A 17,296-nucleotide genomic window follows, 5' to 3' on the forward strand; every position below is an offset into this window, starting at 1 on the left:
AATTTGTACAGAATTGCCGTATTCACACCATTGAGCCTTACCATTCAGAGGCACAGGGAGCATTTCATTTGTTCATTTTCTTTTACATCAAGGCTTTTGCATTTCTTTACCAAGGTCCTGAACTTTTATTGTTAGGCTTATTCTGACTGGTTATGGCTAGCATGTAAGAAAACCAGTGCTCTTTTGTATAGTTACACCTGTGAATGCACTTTTAATTTAGATTAGATTTTTCAGTTATCTTGAACTTTTTTCAAAGAGAAAGTTATGTCAACTGCAAATAATTCTTATTTTATAAGCCCCCTTCTTCTCAATTTACTTCTTATTTTATCCAATTGCACTCATTAGTATTTCCTGGAAAATGTTAAATTATAGCAATGGGAGTGGGTGTCCATTTATGCTTTGGGCTAGACTTTAGTAGTAATACTACCTTTATTTTACTGTTGACCTTGCCGAGGAAAGGTTCCAGAGCTGATCTTTTATCCTGCTGAGGAGTTATTTTATTTTCCTGAAAGCTTTTATTAGGGATGGTTGTTCAATTTTATCACATACTATTTTGTACATGATAAGTGTGTATATGATACTGTGTGTGTGTGTGTGTATGAGCTATTAAATGGAATATCAGTATGATTTAATAACATCAAGTTATCCTTTTGAAAATTACATTTCTTTTGTAGAGTTGGGTTCTTACTCTGTTGTCCAGGTTGGTCTTGATCTCCTGGGCTCAAGCAGTCCTCCCATCTCAACCTTCCAAAGTGCTGGGATTACAGGTGTGAGCCACACAACCAACCCAAATGATTCTTTTATCTATGGAATCCTAGTGCTGTTTTTGCAATCAGAAATACTCTTTTTTTTTTGAGACAGGGTCTCACTCTCACCCAGGCTGGAGTGCAGTGGCACAATCACAGCTCACTGCAGCCTCAACATTTGGGCTCCAGCGATCTTCCCGCCTGAGCCTCCCAAGTAGCTGGGACCACAGGCAAGCACCACTATGCCTGGCTAATTTTTTGTATTTTTGGTAGAGATGGGGTTTCACCACATTGCCCAGGCTGGTCTTGAACTTCTGTGTTCAAGTGATCCATCTTGAACAGCTGAGCGTTATTTTTCTTCCAAAAGAAGACTTGATTTGGTACATCTGCAGGAAACCTTAATGCTTAATTGGCACTTTTTGAGTTCTCTTCTGAAAAGGAGGCCTAAATCCCTTAGATTTGTCTTTTACCAGATTGGTTTACTTTTGCTAGATGCAATGGAAGCTTTCGATTTTGTATTTTTGACCTTCCTGCCTCCATTCAAGTTAGACCCATCCCTATATTTGGGTGGGGCAGGGAAGATGAGAAGAACCAGGTAGGAAAGAGATGACATTCAGATGGTAGGCCTCCCTGACCCCAGGCAGGACTTCAGTGGCAGCCTGGACAGCTCAGGGAGCCTGGGGAGGGTTGCCTGTGTCCAGTGAGCAAGGCTGGCACTTGCCAAAGGCCCAGCCTCTGTCTTCTCTATGGAGATCTCACCTCCATTCATTTCAGGACTGCCCACAAAAAGATAGGCTTCGTTTGGCATCATCAACTAATCAGCAGTTGAGGAGGCTCCCTCTCAAAAGCAGCAAGTGTCCTTTTGTGCTAAGTAGGCAAGCACAAAGCCAGGGGCCCCAGTCCGCTGCTCTCGCACCCTCCGTAGGCCCAGGAGAATTCTGGAGGCCTGATCTGTCTCTGCAAAGAAAGTCTTTTACACATTGTGCGCAGTGTTCAGTAGCTTTTTTGATCACATTTATTTTATACTCTGAACTGAGTCAGTCAGCGAGAGGTGCTTAGCTTGTTACTGAAAGGGGTGGGGAGTGGTATATAAATAATGAGAACTCAGAGAAACTTGTGCTGTTAACAGCTGTTCTCCAGTAAAGCAGAGTTTATTGTGTCACTGCCTCTGGGTGTGTTTTCCTGTGAAGGCCAGAAATAATGCAGTGGTACAAGTCTGTTGGGTACTTTTTTCCCTTTTCCCAGGAGGATGGTAACCTCTCATTAATACTAAAGACAGGTTTAAAGATTCTCTAATTGATAATTGCATTGCTGTGTGGTTTGTTCGGCATGAAGGCTGACCATTCTCCTTTAAACCTTAGCACTGAGCCTCAAGGAGAGGGCCTGACTTGGTTTCCCCCAGGCTGCCAGCTGAAGGTCAAGTCGCCGTCTCTCTAGGCCAGTCCTCTCCCCCTCTGCAGATCATCTCTGGTCCCATTCAGCCTTAATTCTGTTCTTGTCTACCTGTGACTTCCCCATTCCATGCTATCTTAAGTGCAAAACATCTATCATTTTCTAAATAATGCCTTATTATATGACTGTCATTAACTTATATGCCGGGATGTTAGATTAAACATCACGGCCTCTTAGATCCAAACTCTCCACTGTGTTAAAAAGGTGGGAGATTTTTCAAAGGGCTGCAAATTGTAGGTCCCTCAGCAGAATCCAGCCAGCATACACACCACTGGGTGGCACCATAATTTATAATGTTGAACTTGAATGCCTCTAAGTAGCGGAAGCACCCTTCAGCCCACCATGGAATCCATTACAATCTATGATTGAATGCACCTGCTCCCACCCTGCCCCTGACCTTTTTTTAATGTGTCTGGCTCCTGAAGACATTTGCATTTACAAATTCTGGTGTATGCCAGTTAGAAGTTCAAGTCCTCTGTTATTTATTTATTTATTTATTTATTTATTTATTTATTTATTTGAGACAGGGTCTCACCCTGTTGCCCAGACTGGAGTGCAGTGGCGTGATCTTGGCTCACCACAACCTCCGCCCCTCGGGTTCAAGCAATTCTCATGCCTCAACCCCAGTAGCTGGGATTACAGGTGTGCAACACCATGCCCGGCTTCAAGTCTTTTGATTGAGATCAGGAATCAACTAACTTTTCGCAAAAGGGCCCGATAGTAAATATTTTCAGTTTTGCAGGTTGTACAGTCTCTGTGGGCAACTGCTCAACACTGCTGTTTTGAAAATGCAGCTGTAGATAATACTTAAACCAATGAGCATGGCTGTTTCCAATAAAACTATATGCAGACAAGGAAATTTTAATTTCATATAATTTTCTCCTGTCATGAAATATTCCTTTAATTTTTTTCAACCACTTAGTAAAAACCGAATATAAGAATCGTATAACTTTTCTTAGCTCATAGCAGGCCAGTTTTGGCCAGTGGGATGTGGATTGCTAGCCCCTGATTTAGATCACTGACCAAAAAGTTTTTAAAGGTTTTCCAAAGGATGCCAGATAAATCAAAATGATCCCAGGCCTTTTATACTAGCAACTCACTTCCAAGCAGATCTTTTTTAAATGCGTGAAAAACGGTAAACTTGAATTATCCAAATTACATGAGCCTAACAAAGGCTTCTATTGGCTCTAGATTTTCTTGGGGCTCTGTGGGTGGCCCTCTCTGCTCTCTGTGAAACACTTCAGGGATAAGGATGCTAGGTCAATGACAGCACTTGGATTAGAAGCAATGAGAACTATCACAAAATGACAGCTCCAAGGGGCAGTCAAGAGAGTATCACTGTCAGCTAGATCGAAAGTGAATTCAGTGGGAACAGACCCTGATTACACTTGAAATATATGTAAGTCACAAGCATAGAAACTTAATAGTTCTCCTGTTCTGATGGCTTCATGCCAGTTTTCCACGATCACTTCTATAAAGCCATCTTCCAAACACAGCGAGAGTATCTTATTTCTTTTCCAATCCTAGCCCACAGCTGAATGGTCTTCTGTTCCATTTTCCCCGCGGTGGACACAGATCCCCTCAACTAAATGAACCCCCTCCTCTCACGACTCACTTGAAAGAAATGAGTACCTGCCAGTGAGGAGGCTAAGCCACATTAGCGCTCCTCCAAGAAAACCACTTCTAATGAGCTTTTGTCTTAACAAGCATTGAGAAAACACTGAGCTCTTCCTTTCATTGTTCTCCTCCCTGCCACATCAGAAAGGAGTGGAGAAAGGGCTCCAAAAAGGACCGAGCAGAGAGGGTATTTTGTTTTGGTTTGGTTTGGCTCTTTGCAACTTACCATTCTATGAGTTCTGACCCCTTGTTATATTTTTAATAGAACATGTTTAGAAAAACATTTCCCCCATAGCTGCTTCACTGGGGTTAAAGAGGACTTCACTGCAGTCTAATTCTGGAATGGCTCAGGTTTCTCCAGTAACCAGTAATATCTGAGCAGATTTCAATGTGAGTGACCAGGAGAGAGAGAGAGAGAGAGAGAGAGAGAGAGAGAGAGAGAGTGTGTGTGTGTAAAGTTTGAGCATTTACCAAATGCTTGGCACCATGAGTAGGACAAAAGTCATCATACATGACATTGTTTTAGCCTCAAGAAGCCCAGCCTTGTTGGATTGTAACAATCTGTATTTTGACTTTTGCTCAAAGGTCTGGTGAAGTGGGTTAAAATGCTGTTTCTCTAATAGAAGTTGCAGAAGTGTAGTTTTCAACTCCATGTCTTTGTTGAGTTTTTCAGGGGAGACTTTTTTTTTTCCTTTTTGCAGCCCCATCCCCGAGCATCAAAATGCATTAATAACCCTATCTCCCCATCCTGGCTAACACGGTGAAACCCCGTCTCTACTAAAAATACAAAAAACTAGCCGGGCGAGGTGGCGGGCGCCTGTAGTCCCAGCTACTTGGTAGGCTGAGGCAGGAGAATGGCGTAAACCCGGGAGGCGGAGCTTGCAGTGAGCTGAGATCCGGCCACTGCACTCCAGCCTGGGCGACAGAGCGAGACTCTGTCTCAAAAAAAAAAAAAAAAAAAAAAAAAATAACCCTATCTCCTACCTTGAGTAGGACCCAGCATTCATTGGTCTGCTATTGCCTTTTGCTGCCGTAGCTTTTCAACTCAGAGTTCCATAAGGGTTTATACGTAGATCTGCACATAGAGAATCAACTGCTACAGATTCATTTTACCCACATTGGGTTTCCTCGAAAAGTACTTTGTACAGGGTGTTGTTATGACTATCATTCTGCTTAGAAGACAGCAGAGAGCCTTCATCATGAATAGATTATCACAAAGGTGATAGATTTGGTTGGTTTTGTTTTGTTTTATCATATTTCTGCATCTCATCAGCACAGGTTAAGAGAAGCTGGGGAAAATAGAATGAATAATTTTGGATGACTCAAATGCACCACGCTGGACAGCTCCCAGCCTCTGCAGTTTCTCTATGGGTTCCAGGAAGGCCGGGACAGGAGTGAGAAAATATTCACTCCTCACACCTAGCCAAGGAGTGTCTGGAGAGTTCTGTGGAAACCAGGAGCCTGTGTGTCCTCTGTCTGTGCAGCAGCTGTTGTCGGCTGTGCTTGGAAAGGTGTAAAGAGTAGGCAGAGGCAGGCTTTTGGGAGCCGGGCGATGGCAGTCACTTACAAGGGGAGCAAGTGAGGTTCTTATCTTCAACAGCTCGTCTGCTTGTCTGCCTGTGTGTGTCCTCCCCAAATGCGGACACAGACCCTCCCCTGCCTTCACCTTGTGGGTGGGGCACAGTAGGAGGTTCTGGATGCTGGCCTGATCACATCTGGCACGCAGGGCTTAGCTGCATTTTCAGTGGGACACAGATGTTAGCATGAATCCAAGGAAAGCAATCGGAAAGAGGGATGTGGAAGCTGTCAAGTCCCCAGGACCCCCAGGAGTCAGGACAGCCATGTGGCCAAGAGCACAGGCCTTGGTAGACAGGGCCAGTTCATGACTCTGCTTTCCAGTTATGTGAGCCTGAGTACACAGTCTAACCCTCCAAGCCTCAGTTTTCTCATCTGTGAAATGGGGCAACCTTGTGGGGTGCTTGTGAGAATTCAGTGAAAAGGGCACAGGAAGCCCTTAGCTCTATGCTTAAACAATGTTAGTTTGTCTTTTATGAGGAATATGGAAGAAACTGGAATTGTTTGGAAACTGGAGAAGAGATTAGAGAAAGACGTATCTGCAGATTTTTAAAGGATTAATGTGTGGCACAAGGAACAAACTTTTTTTTTTTTTGAGACAGAGTCACTCTGTCGCCTAGGCTGGAGTGCAGTGGCATGATCTTGGCTCACTGCAACCTCCACTTCCTGGGTTCAAGCAATTCTCCTGTCTCAGCCTCCCAAGTAGCTGGGATTACGGGCACATGCTACCATACCTAGCTAGTTTTTGTATTTTTAGTAAAGGCAGGGTTTCATCATGTTGGTCAGGCTGGTCTCGAACTCCTGACCTCAGGTGATCCACCTGCCTCGGCCTCCCAAAGTGCTGGGATTACAGGCATGAGCCACCACGCCCAGCACAAACTTATTTCTGCTGTTAAGACAATATGACTTAAAGTATGGCCTTTGCAGGAAGGCAGATTTTATATCACTAAAAGATGTGACAGAGATGCTCAGGAACGGAGTGGCCCCTGCACTCAGGAGCTGAGGGAGAAACGCTCACTCCAGATGGGAGGTTGGTTGGACCCAATGCCAGTTCTCTTCCATCCTACGACACCAAGAAATTTAGCAAAGAGGCTCAGCTTTTTTACTCTTGAAAGAATTTATGAAACCAGCAATTGTGTGGAATAAAACAGAAAAAATAATTTCCAAGGGACCCATTGGGGACCAAATGGCAAGCTCATTTGCTTAGAAGTGTTAGTAACTTCCTCATTGTATTAGTTTGGGCTGCCGTGGCACACAACCACAGACTGGGTGGCTGAAACAACAGAACCTTATTTCCTCACAGTTCCGGAGACTGGGAGTCCAAGGTGGAGGCGGGGGACGGGTTGGTTTCTTTGGAGGCCTCTCTCCTTGGCTTGTAGATGGTGGCTTCATTGCTGTCTTCCCACCGTCTTCCCTAATCTTCACATGTCTGTGTCCTCGTCTCCTCTTATAAAGACACGAGTCGTGGATTAAGGCCCGCCCTCATGACCTTGTTTAACATCAGTTGCCTCTTTAAAGGCGTTAACTTCAAATGCAGTCATTTTCTGGGGTGCTGGGGGTTAAGGCTTCAACATAGGGATTTTGGGGAGGGGGACACATGACAGTCATCTCCAAGGGATTTATCCTTTGAGTCGTGGGGACTATTGACCATGACAGCCCTTCGGAATTTTTTTCATGTTCTTTAAACTGTATCCTGTCTGATTCCTTTCTCTTAGGTGAACGGCCCTTTCCCTGCACGTGGCCAGACTGCCTTAAAAAGTTCTCCCGCTCAGACGAGCTGACGCGCCACTACCGGACCCACACTGGGGAAAAGCAGTTCCGCTGTCCGCTGTGTGAGAAGCGCTTCATGAGGAGTGACCACCTCACAAAGCACGCCCGGCGGCACACCGAGTTCCACCCCAGCATGATCAAGCGATCGAAAAAGGCGCTGGCCAGCGCTTTGTGAGGTGCTGCCCGTGGAAGCCAGGGAAGGATGGACCCCGAAAGGACAAAAGTACTCCCAGGAAGCAGACGCGTGAAAACTGAGCCCCGGAAGAGGCACACCGACGGCACAGGAAGTCACTGCTCTTTGATCAATATTCTGATTTTCCTCTCCCTGCATTGTTTTTAAAAAGCACATTGTAGCCTAAGATCAAAGTCAACAACACTTGGTCCCCTTGAAGAGGCAACTCTCTGAACCCGTCTCTGACTGTTGGAGGGAAGGCGAATGCTTTTGGGTTTTTTGGTTTTGTTTTGTTTTTTTTTTTCTCCTTTTATTTTTTTGGGGGGAGGGTAGGGGGTGGGCGGGGGGGAGGGGGGTAAGGCCAAGACTGGGGTAGAATTTTAAAGATTCAACACTGGTGTACATATGTCCGACTGGGTGAGTTGACCTGTGGCCTCGCACAGTGATTCTGGGCCCTTTATGCTTGCTGTCTCACAGAATTGTTTTCTTACCTTTTAATGTAATGACGAGTGTGCTTCAGTTTGTTTAGCAAAACCACTCTCTTGAATCACGTTAACTTTTGAGATTAAAAAAAAAAAAAACCGCCATAGCACAGCTGTCTTTATGCAAGCAAGAGCACATCTACTCCAGCATGATCTGTCATCTAAAGACTTGAAAACAAAAATCAGTTACTTATAGTCAATGGGTAAGCAGAGTCTGAATTTATATTAATCAAGACAAACCTTTGAAAGGTTACACTAAGTACAGAACTTTTAAACCTTGCTTTGTATGAGTTGTACTTTTTGAACATAAGCTGCACTTTTATTTTCTAATGCAGAGGATGAATAAGTTAAATACATGCTTTGAGGATAGAAGCAGACATTCTGTTTGGCACCACGTTATAATCTGCTTATTTTACAATATACACGTTTCCCTAAGAAATCGTGGCAGAGATGTGAGGGCAGAATACACACAACAGATGCTGAAGGAGAAGGAGGGTAGTGTTTCGCAAAAGAAAAAGAAAAGAACCAACAGAATTTTAACTCTATTAACTTTTCCAAATTTTCCTATGCTTTTAGTTAACATCATTATTGTATCCTAATGCCACTAGGGGAGAGAGCTTTTGACTCTGTTGGGTTTTATGTAAATGTGTGCATATAGTAATGAGATCTGGAATTTTTTGGTGAAAAAGGTTTGTTGGTCTCCTTCCTGTGTTCCTACAAAACTCCCACTCTCAGGTGCAAGAGTTATGTAGAAGGAAAGGGAGCTGAAATAGAAACAGAAAAATCAACCTTTATAAGTAGTGAACGCCAAGGGAAAATACCACGATGATTTCAGAGGAGACTCTGCAAAATCGTCCCTTTTGGAGAACGTAGGCGACATGGAATACTACGAATGAAATCACATCACTGTATCTTTTACATCAATAGCCTCACCACTAATATGTCTTGTATCTAGGTGTCTATAATGGCTGAAACCACTACATCCATATATGCCATTTACCTGAAAACTTAACTGTGGCCTTTACGAGGCCAGAAAAGTGAACTGAGTTTTCATAGTTAAGAAAAGACCTCAAATGAGGGGAGTCAGCAGTGATCATGGGGGAAATGTTTACATTTTTTTTTTCTTCAGAAGTAACTCTTTCTGATGATTTTATCTGATATTTAAAACAGGGAGCTATGGTGCACTCTAGTTTATACTTGTGCTCTGAAATGTGTTGTGTAAACATAGGGTGCCTACCTATTTCACCTGACACATACTCGTTTCTGATTCAGAATCAGTGTGGGCTCCTGCAGTGGGCGCGGGTCACGGCTGACTCCAACTTCCAATACAACAGCCATCACTAGCACGGTGTTTTTTTGTTTAACCAACGTAGTTGTATTAGTAGTTCTATAAAGAGAACTGCTTTTAACATTAGGGACTGGGAGCAGTCCATGGGATAAAAAGGAAAGTGTTTTCTCACGAGAAAACATGTCAGGAAAAATAAAGAACACTTTCTACCTCTGTTTCAGATTTTTGAAACACTTATTTTAAACCAAATTTTAATTTCTGTGTCCAAAATAAGTTTTAAGGACATCTGTTCTTCCATACGAAATAGGTTAGGCTGCCTATTTCTTACTGAGCTCATGGAATGGTTCTGCTTATGATACTCTGCACGCTGCCTTTTAGTGAGTGAGGAGTTTGGGGTTGCCTAGCAACTTGCTAACTTGTAAAAAGTCATCTTTCCCTCACAGAAAGAAACGAAAGAAAACAAAGTCAGTGAAAGACAATCTTTATAGTTTCAGGAGTAAATCTATATGTGGCTTTTGTCAAGCACTTAGATGGATATAAATGCAGCAACTTGTTTTAAAAAAATGCACAATTTACTTCCCAAAAAAGTTGTTACTTGCCTTTTCAAGTTGTTGACAAACACACATTTGATATTCTCCTATATGTTATAGTAATGTAACGTATAAACTCAATACTTTTTATTCTTTGTGATTAAATCCTGTTTTAAAATGTCACAAAACAGGAACCAGCATTCTAATTAGATTTACTATATCGAGATATGGTTCAAATAGGACTACTAGAGTTCGTTGAACACTAAAACTATGAAACAATTACTTTTTATATTAAAAAGACCATGGATTTAACTTATGAAAATCCAAATGCAGGATAGTAATTTTTGTTTACTTTTTTAACCAAACTGAATTTTTGAAAGACTATTGCAGGTGTTTAAAACGAAAGAAAAGCTGTTTTATCTAATACTGTAAGTAGTTGTCATATTCTGGAAAATTTAATAGTTTTAGAGTTAAGATATCTCCTCTCCTTGGTTAGGGAAGAAGAAAGCCCTTCACCATTGTGGAATGATGCCCTGGCTTTAAGGTTTAGCTCCACATCATGCTTCTTTTGAGAATTCTATTTGGTAGTTATAATTACAGAAACTGATTAGTTCGTCAGTTTGCAGATAGATTTAGCACAGTACTCATCACTCTGGATAGATTGAGATGTTCTTTCACAACAGATGATCTGTAACACTGTAAGATACTGATCTTTACAACTGTTTAATCAGTTTTATTTTTGTACAGTATTAGTGACCTAAGTTATTTTGCTGTCCCGTTTTTGTAAATCAAATGAAATTATAAAAGAGGATTCTGACAGTAGGTATTTTGTACATATGTATATATGTTGTCCAAATAAAAATAATAAATGATAAAGACTGAATTGTTCCAGCCATTATGTGTTGTAAAAGGGGGCTATTTCACCATAATGAAAGTTACTTCTTTAACCTGTGTTCACAGGATTTGGGGATGAGTGCAAAGATGATTTTACCCTGTACCTCTTAACACTCGCAATATTTATATAGACTTCTGTGTATATACAAGACCTCTGAGGAAGTAGATGGAATAGAGGTCACTGGAAACCGTTATGTTATGCTGGAGGGGAATATTTATATTTTGGGAGATAAATCACTTTAAGAGGCTTTTAGAGCTCATAAGTGTGCAGGGTGTACTAGGAACTGGTCAGAGAAAGTTGTAAGCTCAGATTGTCCTCCTGAGATACGATATTAATAAGAACACACAAGTTGAGGTTTCATTGGCTCCACAGTAGAAACTAATACCAAGCAAAACAAGCATCAAAGTGTGTGTGTGTGTGTGTGTGTGTGTGTGTGTGTGTGATTTATGCAGATATGTACTAGCTATTATGTATTAATTAAGCTTTTATTGTAAACTAGTCATGGTGTTGGGTGTTTAGGTTTTTCTCGTTTAATCCTTATAGCAGCTCTGTAGAGTAGATAATTATTATTATGTACCTATTTCTGATGAGGAAATTGAGGATTGGATAACTTGCCAAGAGGTACATCTAATAAGTGGCACTAACTGTGTAAATTTAGATCTGCTGAATCCAACCCTCCATCTTTCTTTGCCTGCATCACAGCAGCAAGGGATTTACTGGAGTGTACCATTCATTTGACCCATTTTATTGAGCACAGCTATTCATGCCAGGCACTGTTGTCACTGTGGATACAAAGGTGAAAAAACAGACAAGGTCCCTGTGTTCAGGGAGCTTCTGTTAGTAGAGGGAAATACACAGCAAGTAAACAGATTATCCATGTACTCTCAGATAGGGATAAGCATAGTGGCGAGAATAGAATAGGGTGATGTGATTGTGACTTGGAGGGTGGGGAGAGGGTACTACAGATTGAGGAGGCAGGGAAGACCTCCCTGAGGGTCTTCACATTTAAGCTGGGACCTAGATGACAAGAAGGAGCTAGCCTCAGAAAATGTGTAGGGAGTGTGGAAGGAGTTTGACAGGAATGTGACCAGCGTTTGGAGGAACAGGATGACAGTGGGGTGGCTGCAATATAAACTGGACGAGAAGAGAAGGGAAGTGCTGGGGCCCAGTTCACAAGGGCCATGTATTGCAGGTTGTAACACGGCGTTTGCTTTTGATTCTAAGGGGAGGGGCAATCTGTTGGAAGTTTTAAAGCAGAAGAATGCTACGATCCCACTTGTATTTCAGCAAGCTCTTTCTGAGTGCTAAGGAAAATGGATTTTAGAGGGACAAGAGTGGAAGCTGGGAAACTAGCCAGGAGACTTCTATTTGTCCAGGCAAAAGATGATGGTTTTCCAGACCAGGCGGTTAGCAATGGAGATGGAAAGAAATGAAGGGTTTCAAGAAATACATCAGAGGCAGAGTCATTTGGATTTGGTTATGTTAGGATGTCGGGGGTAAGGCATAAAAAAGTCCAGTAATGACCCTCAAGTCTATGGCCTGAGCAACAAGTAGATGCTACTGCAGAGTGGTGAGGGTGGAGGAAAGGGGGAGAAAGTGGGTGGATGAGGGAAAGGGCATGGGTTCATCTTTGGACATGTTGAGGTTGCAGTGCCTGTCAACTGGGAATGTCAAGAGAACGATTGTATGTATTAGTTCAGATCTCAAAAGAAGTGGACTGGACTGGAAATTTGGATGTCGTAGTCATATTTGACAGTAATTGGAGCCAAAGAAGTGGATGACATCACCTGGGAGAAGAAGTAGTTAGAGCCTAGAACCAAAGAGGAGGAGAAGGAGGAGGCAGAAACGTAGCTCAGGAAATAACAGGACAAACAAAACCCAGAAAATTGCAGGGCTGTTGAGTAAGGGATGGGGTGGGTTAGTCAATTGTGCTGCATGGCATTGAGGAGTATAGTAAGACCAGTGCTGAAAAGTGTCCCCTGAATTTAGGAATCTGAGGTTATTGGTGACTGATTAGAGCCACTTTATTAGAATGGCAGAAATAAACAGCTGGTTGGGGAGGGGGAGAAGTAATCTTGAGGTGAAAATTATAAATAGAAAGTATAGTCAATTCTTGCATAGTTTGCAGAAAACAAAAGCAGACTTATTTATAAACAGCAAAAGACAGGAAAAAGAGGAGGCACAAGAAAAACAAAGACAAAATAAGACGAAGGAAAATAGAATACACATGCCACTTAAACCTCCTTACTAAAAGTTAGATTCTCAATTTGGATCAAAAGCAAAGTCACAGCACCTCAAGAGGCTGAGACAGAAGGATGGCTTGAGCTCAGGAGTTCAAGGCTGCAATGAGCTGTGATCATGCACTGTACTCCAGCCTGAGTGACAGAGAGACACACTGTCTCTAAAAAAAGACTGCATTTTTTATCACTAGACAATAAAATGAGCAATTAATAACAAAAGGATAATTTTGAAAGACTAAAAATAGTAGAGATTAAAATACTGTCAAAATTTTTAGATCAAGACAGAAAATACAAATTATAATCAGTTTAAAACAATAGAAAAAACAGTATATCTATAATATATCCTATACCCTAAAGCAGTACTTACAGAAAAGTTCAGAGCCCCCATATGCTTCATTATCATCTATGAAAAAATAAAACTAAGCCAAGCGATCAATTTATGTTTGAAAATGAACAGTATCTAGGAAAAGCATGAGAAAATAAAATGAGATTAACATAGAAACCCAAGCAGTGGATCTTTGAAAAGAACAATAAAATAGATACACTTTTGATAAAGCCAAACAAAAAAAGAGAAAATCTAAATATATATTATGAATGAGAAGAGAGGTGTAACTATAGATAAAATCAACTAATAATTTTGGCCATCTTGATAAAATGTCCTAGAAAACTTTTCAAGGGTGGCACAGTTGTATAGACTGAAAACTACCTTTTTAACTGACAAGAGTTTTGATGGGTGGTACAGTTGTATAGACTGAGAACTAATTTTTTGATTGACAAATATCAGAGAACTTCAGCACCCAGATTATATAGACAACATCTTTCAAATCTTTAAGGAACCAATAATTTCTCTAAACGATTAGAGGCCAGGGGCAGAGGCTCACACTTGTAAGCCCAGCATTTTGGGAGACTGAGGTGGCAGGATCGCTTGAGCCTGGGAGTTTTAAGCTAGCCAACTAAGTGGGATCCTTTCTCTACAAAAAATAAAATAAAATATTAGCTGGGCACATGACTGTATTTCCATCTACTTGAGAGGCTGAGATAGGAGGATCACTTGAGTCCAGGAGCTTGAGGCTATAGTGAGATGTGATCACGTCACTGCACTCCAGCCTGGGCGACATAGCAAGACTCCATTTCTAAAAATATATGTAAGTAAATTAAAAAACAAACAAACAAACAAAAAACTGTTAGAACATAGACCATAAAAAATAATGGAAAACATCTTGATTCATCCAAATAATGGAAAACCTTCTTAATTCATAGTTTAACTCTTGACCTACAAGAATAGTCAAGAATATTTTACAAAGGAAAAGTAACTTAGGGGAATGTGCCTTACCAGAAATGATAGTCTATTTTGAAGACATAAGAATGTATAATAATCGGCGGGGTGCAGTGGCTCACGCCTTAATCCCAGCACTTTGGGAGACTGAGGCAGGCAGATCACGAGGTCAGGAGTTCAAGACCAGCCTGGCCAACATGGTGAAACCCCGTCTCTACTAAAAATACAAAAATTAGCTGGGTGTGGTGGTACGTGCCTGTAGTCTCAGCTACTCAGGAGGCTGAGGCAGGAGAATCGCTTGAACCCGGGAGGTGGAGGTTGCAGGGAGCCAAGATTGTGCCACAGAACTCCAGCTTGGGCAACAGAGTGAGACTTCACGTCAAAAAAAAAAAAAAGTACAAAAATTTTATGTATTTTGTAAGAGTGGTGGTCAGGTGCAGGGCCCATGCCTGTACTCCCAGCACTTTGGGAGGCTGACGTAGGAGGATGGCTTGAAGCCAGGAGTTGGAGACCAGTCTAGGCAGCAAAGTGGGCTTGGTGGTGTGCGCTTGTAGTCCCAGCTGCTCAGGAGGCTGAGGTGGGAGGATAATTTAAACTCAGGAGTGTGAGGCTGCAGTGAGCTATAATAGAGCTACTATACTCCAACCTGGGCAACAGACTGAGACTCCATCTAAAGAAAAAAAACGTGGCATCACAAATCAGTGGGGAAATACATGTATTATCTACTAAATTTTGTTTAGATAAAATATTATCCAGGAATAATTCAAATTATATCACACTGTATATCAAAATAAATTCTATATACATTAAAGATGTAAGTAAAATGATAAAAGCATTTAAAATATAGGTGAAGATTAATAAATCATGATTTGCACAAAACTAAAGGTAGAAACTTTTAAAGATGTGAAACTATTATAAATGAAAAATTAGCCTAAACAAAGTTAAAAAGTATGGATATGGATATGGAAAAATTCACATTAATAGGATTAATATCTTTACAACTTACAAGTCAGTATGAAAAAATGAACGCATATTTAGAAAAATCTGGCAAATGATACAAACTGACATTTTATAAAATAAGAAATAAAAACAGCCAATAAACTTTTCTTAAATATTTGCTATTCTTTCAAAGAAATTTATTATAAAATAGTGAGGTACAGTTATCTGCCTATGCTGGTACAGATTAAAAAATATAAAATACCCTTTTGGTTAAGAACTGGGGGAAAAGGACATATTGCTAGTGGGGATCCAAACTGGCACAATTTTTCTAGGAGATAATTGGGCCATAAGAATTTAAAAACTACACAAATGTTCATGTACTTTTCAAAGCAATTGCATGCCCAACGAATTATCACGAAAGTTTGCAAAGATTTAGCTGCAAAAAAAAAAAAAAAAAAAAATGTACATGGTAGCATTTTTTATAATAGTGAAAATTTGAAAACCATATCAATGTTCAGTTCTCATGGATGGTTTAAATAACAGCAGGGGCCAGGCGCGGTGGCTCACTCATGTAATCCCAGCACTTTGGGAGGCCCAGGTGGGTGGATCACCTGAGGTCAGGAGTTTGAGACCAGCCTGGCCAACATGGCAAAACCCTGTGTCTACTAAAAATACAAAGAGTAGCTGGGCATGGTGGCATGTGCCTGTAATCCCAGCTACTCAGGAAGCCGAGGCAGGAGAATCGCTTGAACCCGGGAGGTGGAGGTTGCAATGACCTGAGATCCCCGCACTGCACTCCAGCCTGGGTGACAGAGTGAGGCTCTGTCTCAAATAAATACATAAATAAATACCAGTAGAATAGTATGCATCCATTACAAATTGATGTAGAATAGCTTCTCACCAAGGATATTCTGTAGTACATTAACTTCGTAAATGTTACCTTATAGGAGGATCCTATGATTAGATAAGCGTGGGATACCCAGGTGAGGTGAACCAAGTTTCTCTACTGAATTTCTTTGCAGAGTTTTTGTTGTGATCCAGTATGCATCATTCATATCCCAGGGGCTGATGCATCTTGCAGAATGGCACAAACTTATTTGACTATGGTCATTTGGCCCTAGTTTGTTTGTTTGTTTTTAGAGACATTATGAAAATCAGACTTTGAGAAATGACATAGAAATATGTTCACAATATATTTCTATAAAAAGCAGCTAACCCCAAATAGTCTCACTTTAAAACATGTATATGTGCTCAGAAAAAAAAAAAGGCTAGAAGGATTTAAAGGATACTATACAAGAATGTTAACCGTGATTATCTTGACACATAAGAGTAGGGATAATTTTAAATGTATACTCCTTATCTATATTATGCTAAGGTTTCTACGAAAAGAATATATATTACACTTGTAAAAAGAGGGGAGAAAAAAGGAAATGCCCAGAAGTCAATGTAAATGCGATATTTTATTCACTTATTTATTCTGCAATACAAATGCACTCATGCATAAATGCCATATTTTAGAACAGCAACATGAAGCCCCTAGCTCTTGCATGAGGGTCAACTTGCCCAACTATGGGGTCACAACCAGAAGTCAGTTTGGGTTGATTTGGGGTGGCCTCTGTGGCTGCTGCCCTGGCAGAGCAGCGAATTCTTGATATCTCTCATCTGTTCTCTAGTTCATGTGGCCTTTGTTCACCCTGGCAATGAGACAGTTGCTTCTTGAGTTTCAACTCAAGTAAAGAGTTGAATGCAGTTTTTACTCCTGGTTTTCACTACAAACTCAATTCTTCCTAAGTCAAATGGTATCATTTAGGGTTTTCTCAAAAGACCAACCTGTGTTAGGCCGTTCCCACATTGCATTGCTATAAAGAAATACCTGAGACTGGGTGATTTATAAAGAAGAGATATGATTGGCTCATGGTCTGCAGGCTGTACAGGAAGCACGGTGCTGGCATCTGCTCAGAAACTGTCTTTTTTTTTTTTTTTGAGACGAGTCTTGATCCGTCGCCCAGGCTGGAGTGCAGTGGCACGATCCCAGCTCACTGCCACCTCCACCTCCTGGGTGCAAGCAATTCTCCTGTCTCAGCCTCCCAACAACTGGGTTACAGGTGCCCACCACTACATCCGGCTAACTTTTTTTTTTTTTTTTTTTTTTTTTTTTTGAGACGGAGTCTCGCTCTGTCGGGCGCCCAGGCTGGAGTGCAGTGGCCGGATCTCAGCTAACTGCAAGCTCCGCCTCCCAGGTTCACGCCATTCTCCTGCCTCAGCCTCCCGAGCAGCTGGGACTACAGGCGCCCGCCACCTCGCCCAGCTAGTT

General features: G+C 41.4%; 1 protein-coding gene across 1 annotated transcript in view; it reads left to right on the forward strand.

Annotated features, from left to right (window-relative positions):
• The window catches only part of LOC105498658 (KLF transcription factor 9), a 31,376-nt gene extending 20,865 nt beyond the window's left edge, over window positions 1-10,511 (forward strand). The window contains exon 2 of the mRNA XM_011770913.2: window positions 7,106-10,511. Coding sequence (XP_011769215.1) covers window positions 7,106-7,335 — 230 coding nt within the window. The 3' untranslated portion in view covers window positions 7,336-10,511. The remainder of the gene's footprint in view (window positions 1-7,105) is intronic.
• The last annotated feature ends 6,785 nt before the right edge of the window (window positions 10,512-17,296 follow it).

The sequence above is a fragment of the Macaca nemestrina genome, chromosome 14, assembly GCF_043159975.1.
Source record: "Macaca nemestrina isolate mMacNem1 chromosome 14, mMacNem.hap1, whole genome shotgun sequence".
In the NCBI taxonomy this organism is placed as follows: domain Eukaryota; kingdom Metazoa; phylum Chordata; class Mammalia; order Primates; family Cercopithecidae; genus Macaca; species Macaca nemestrina.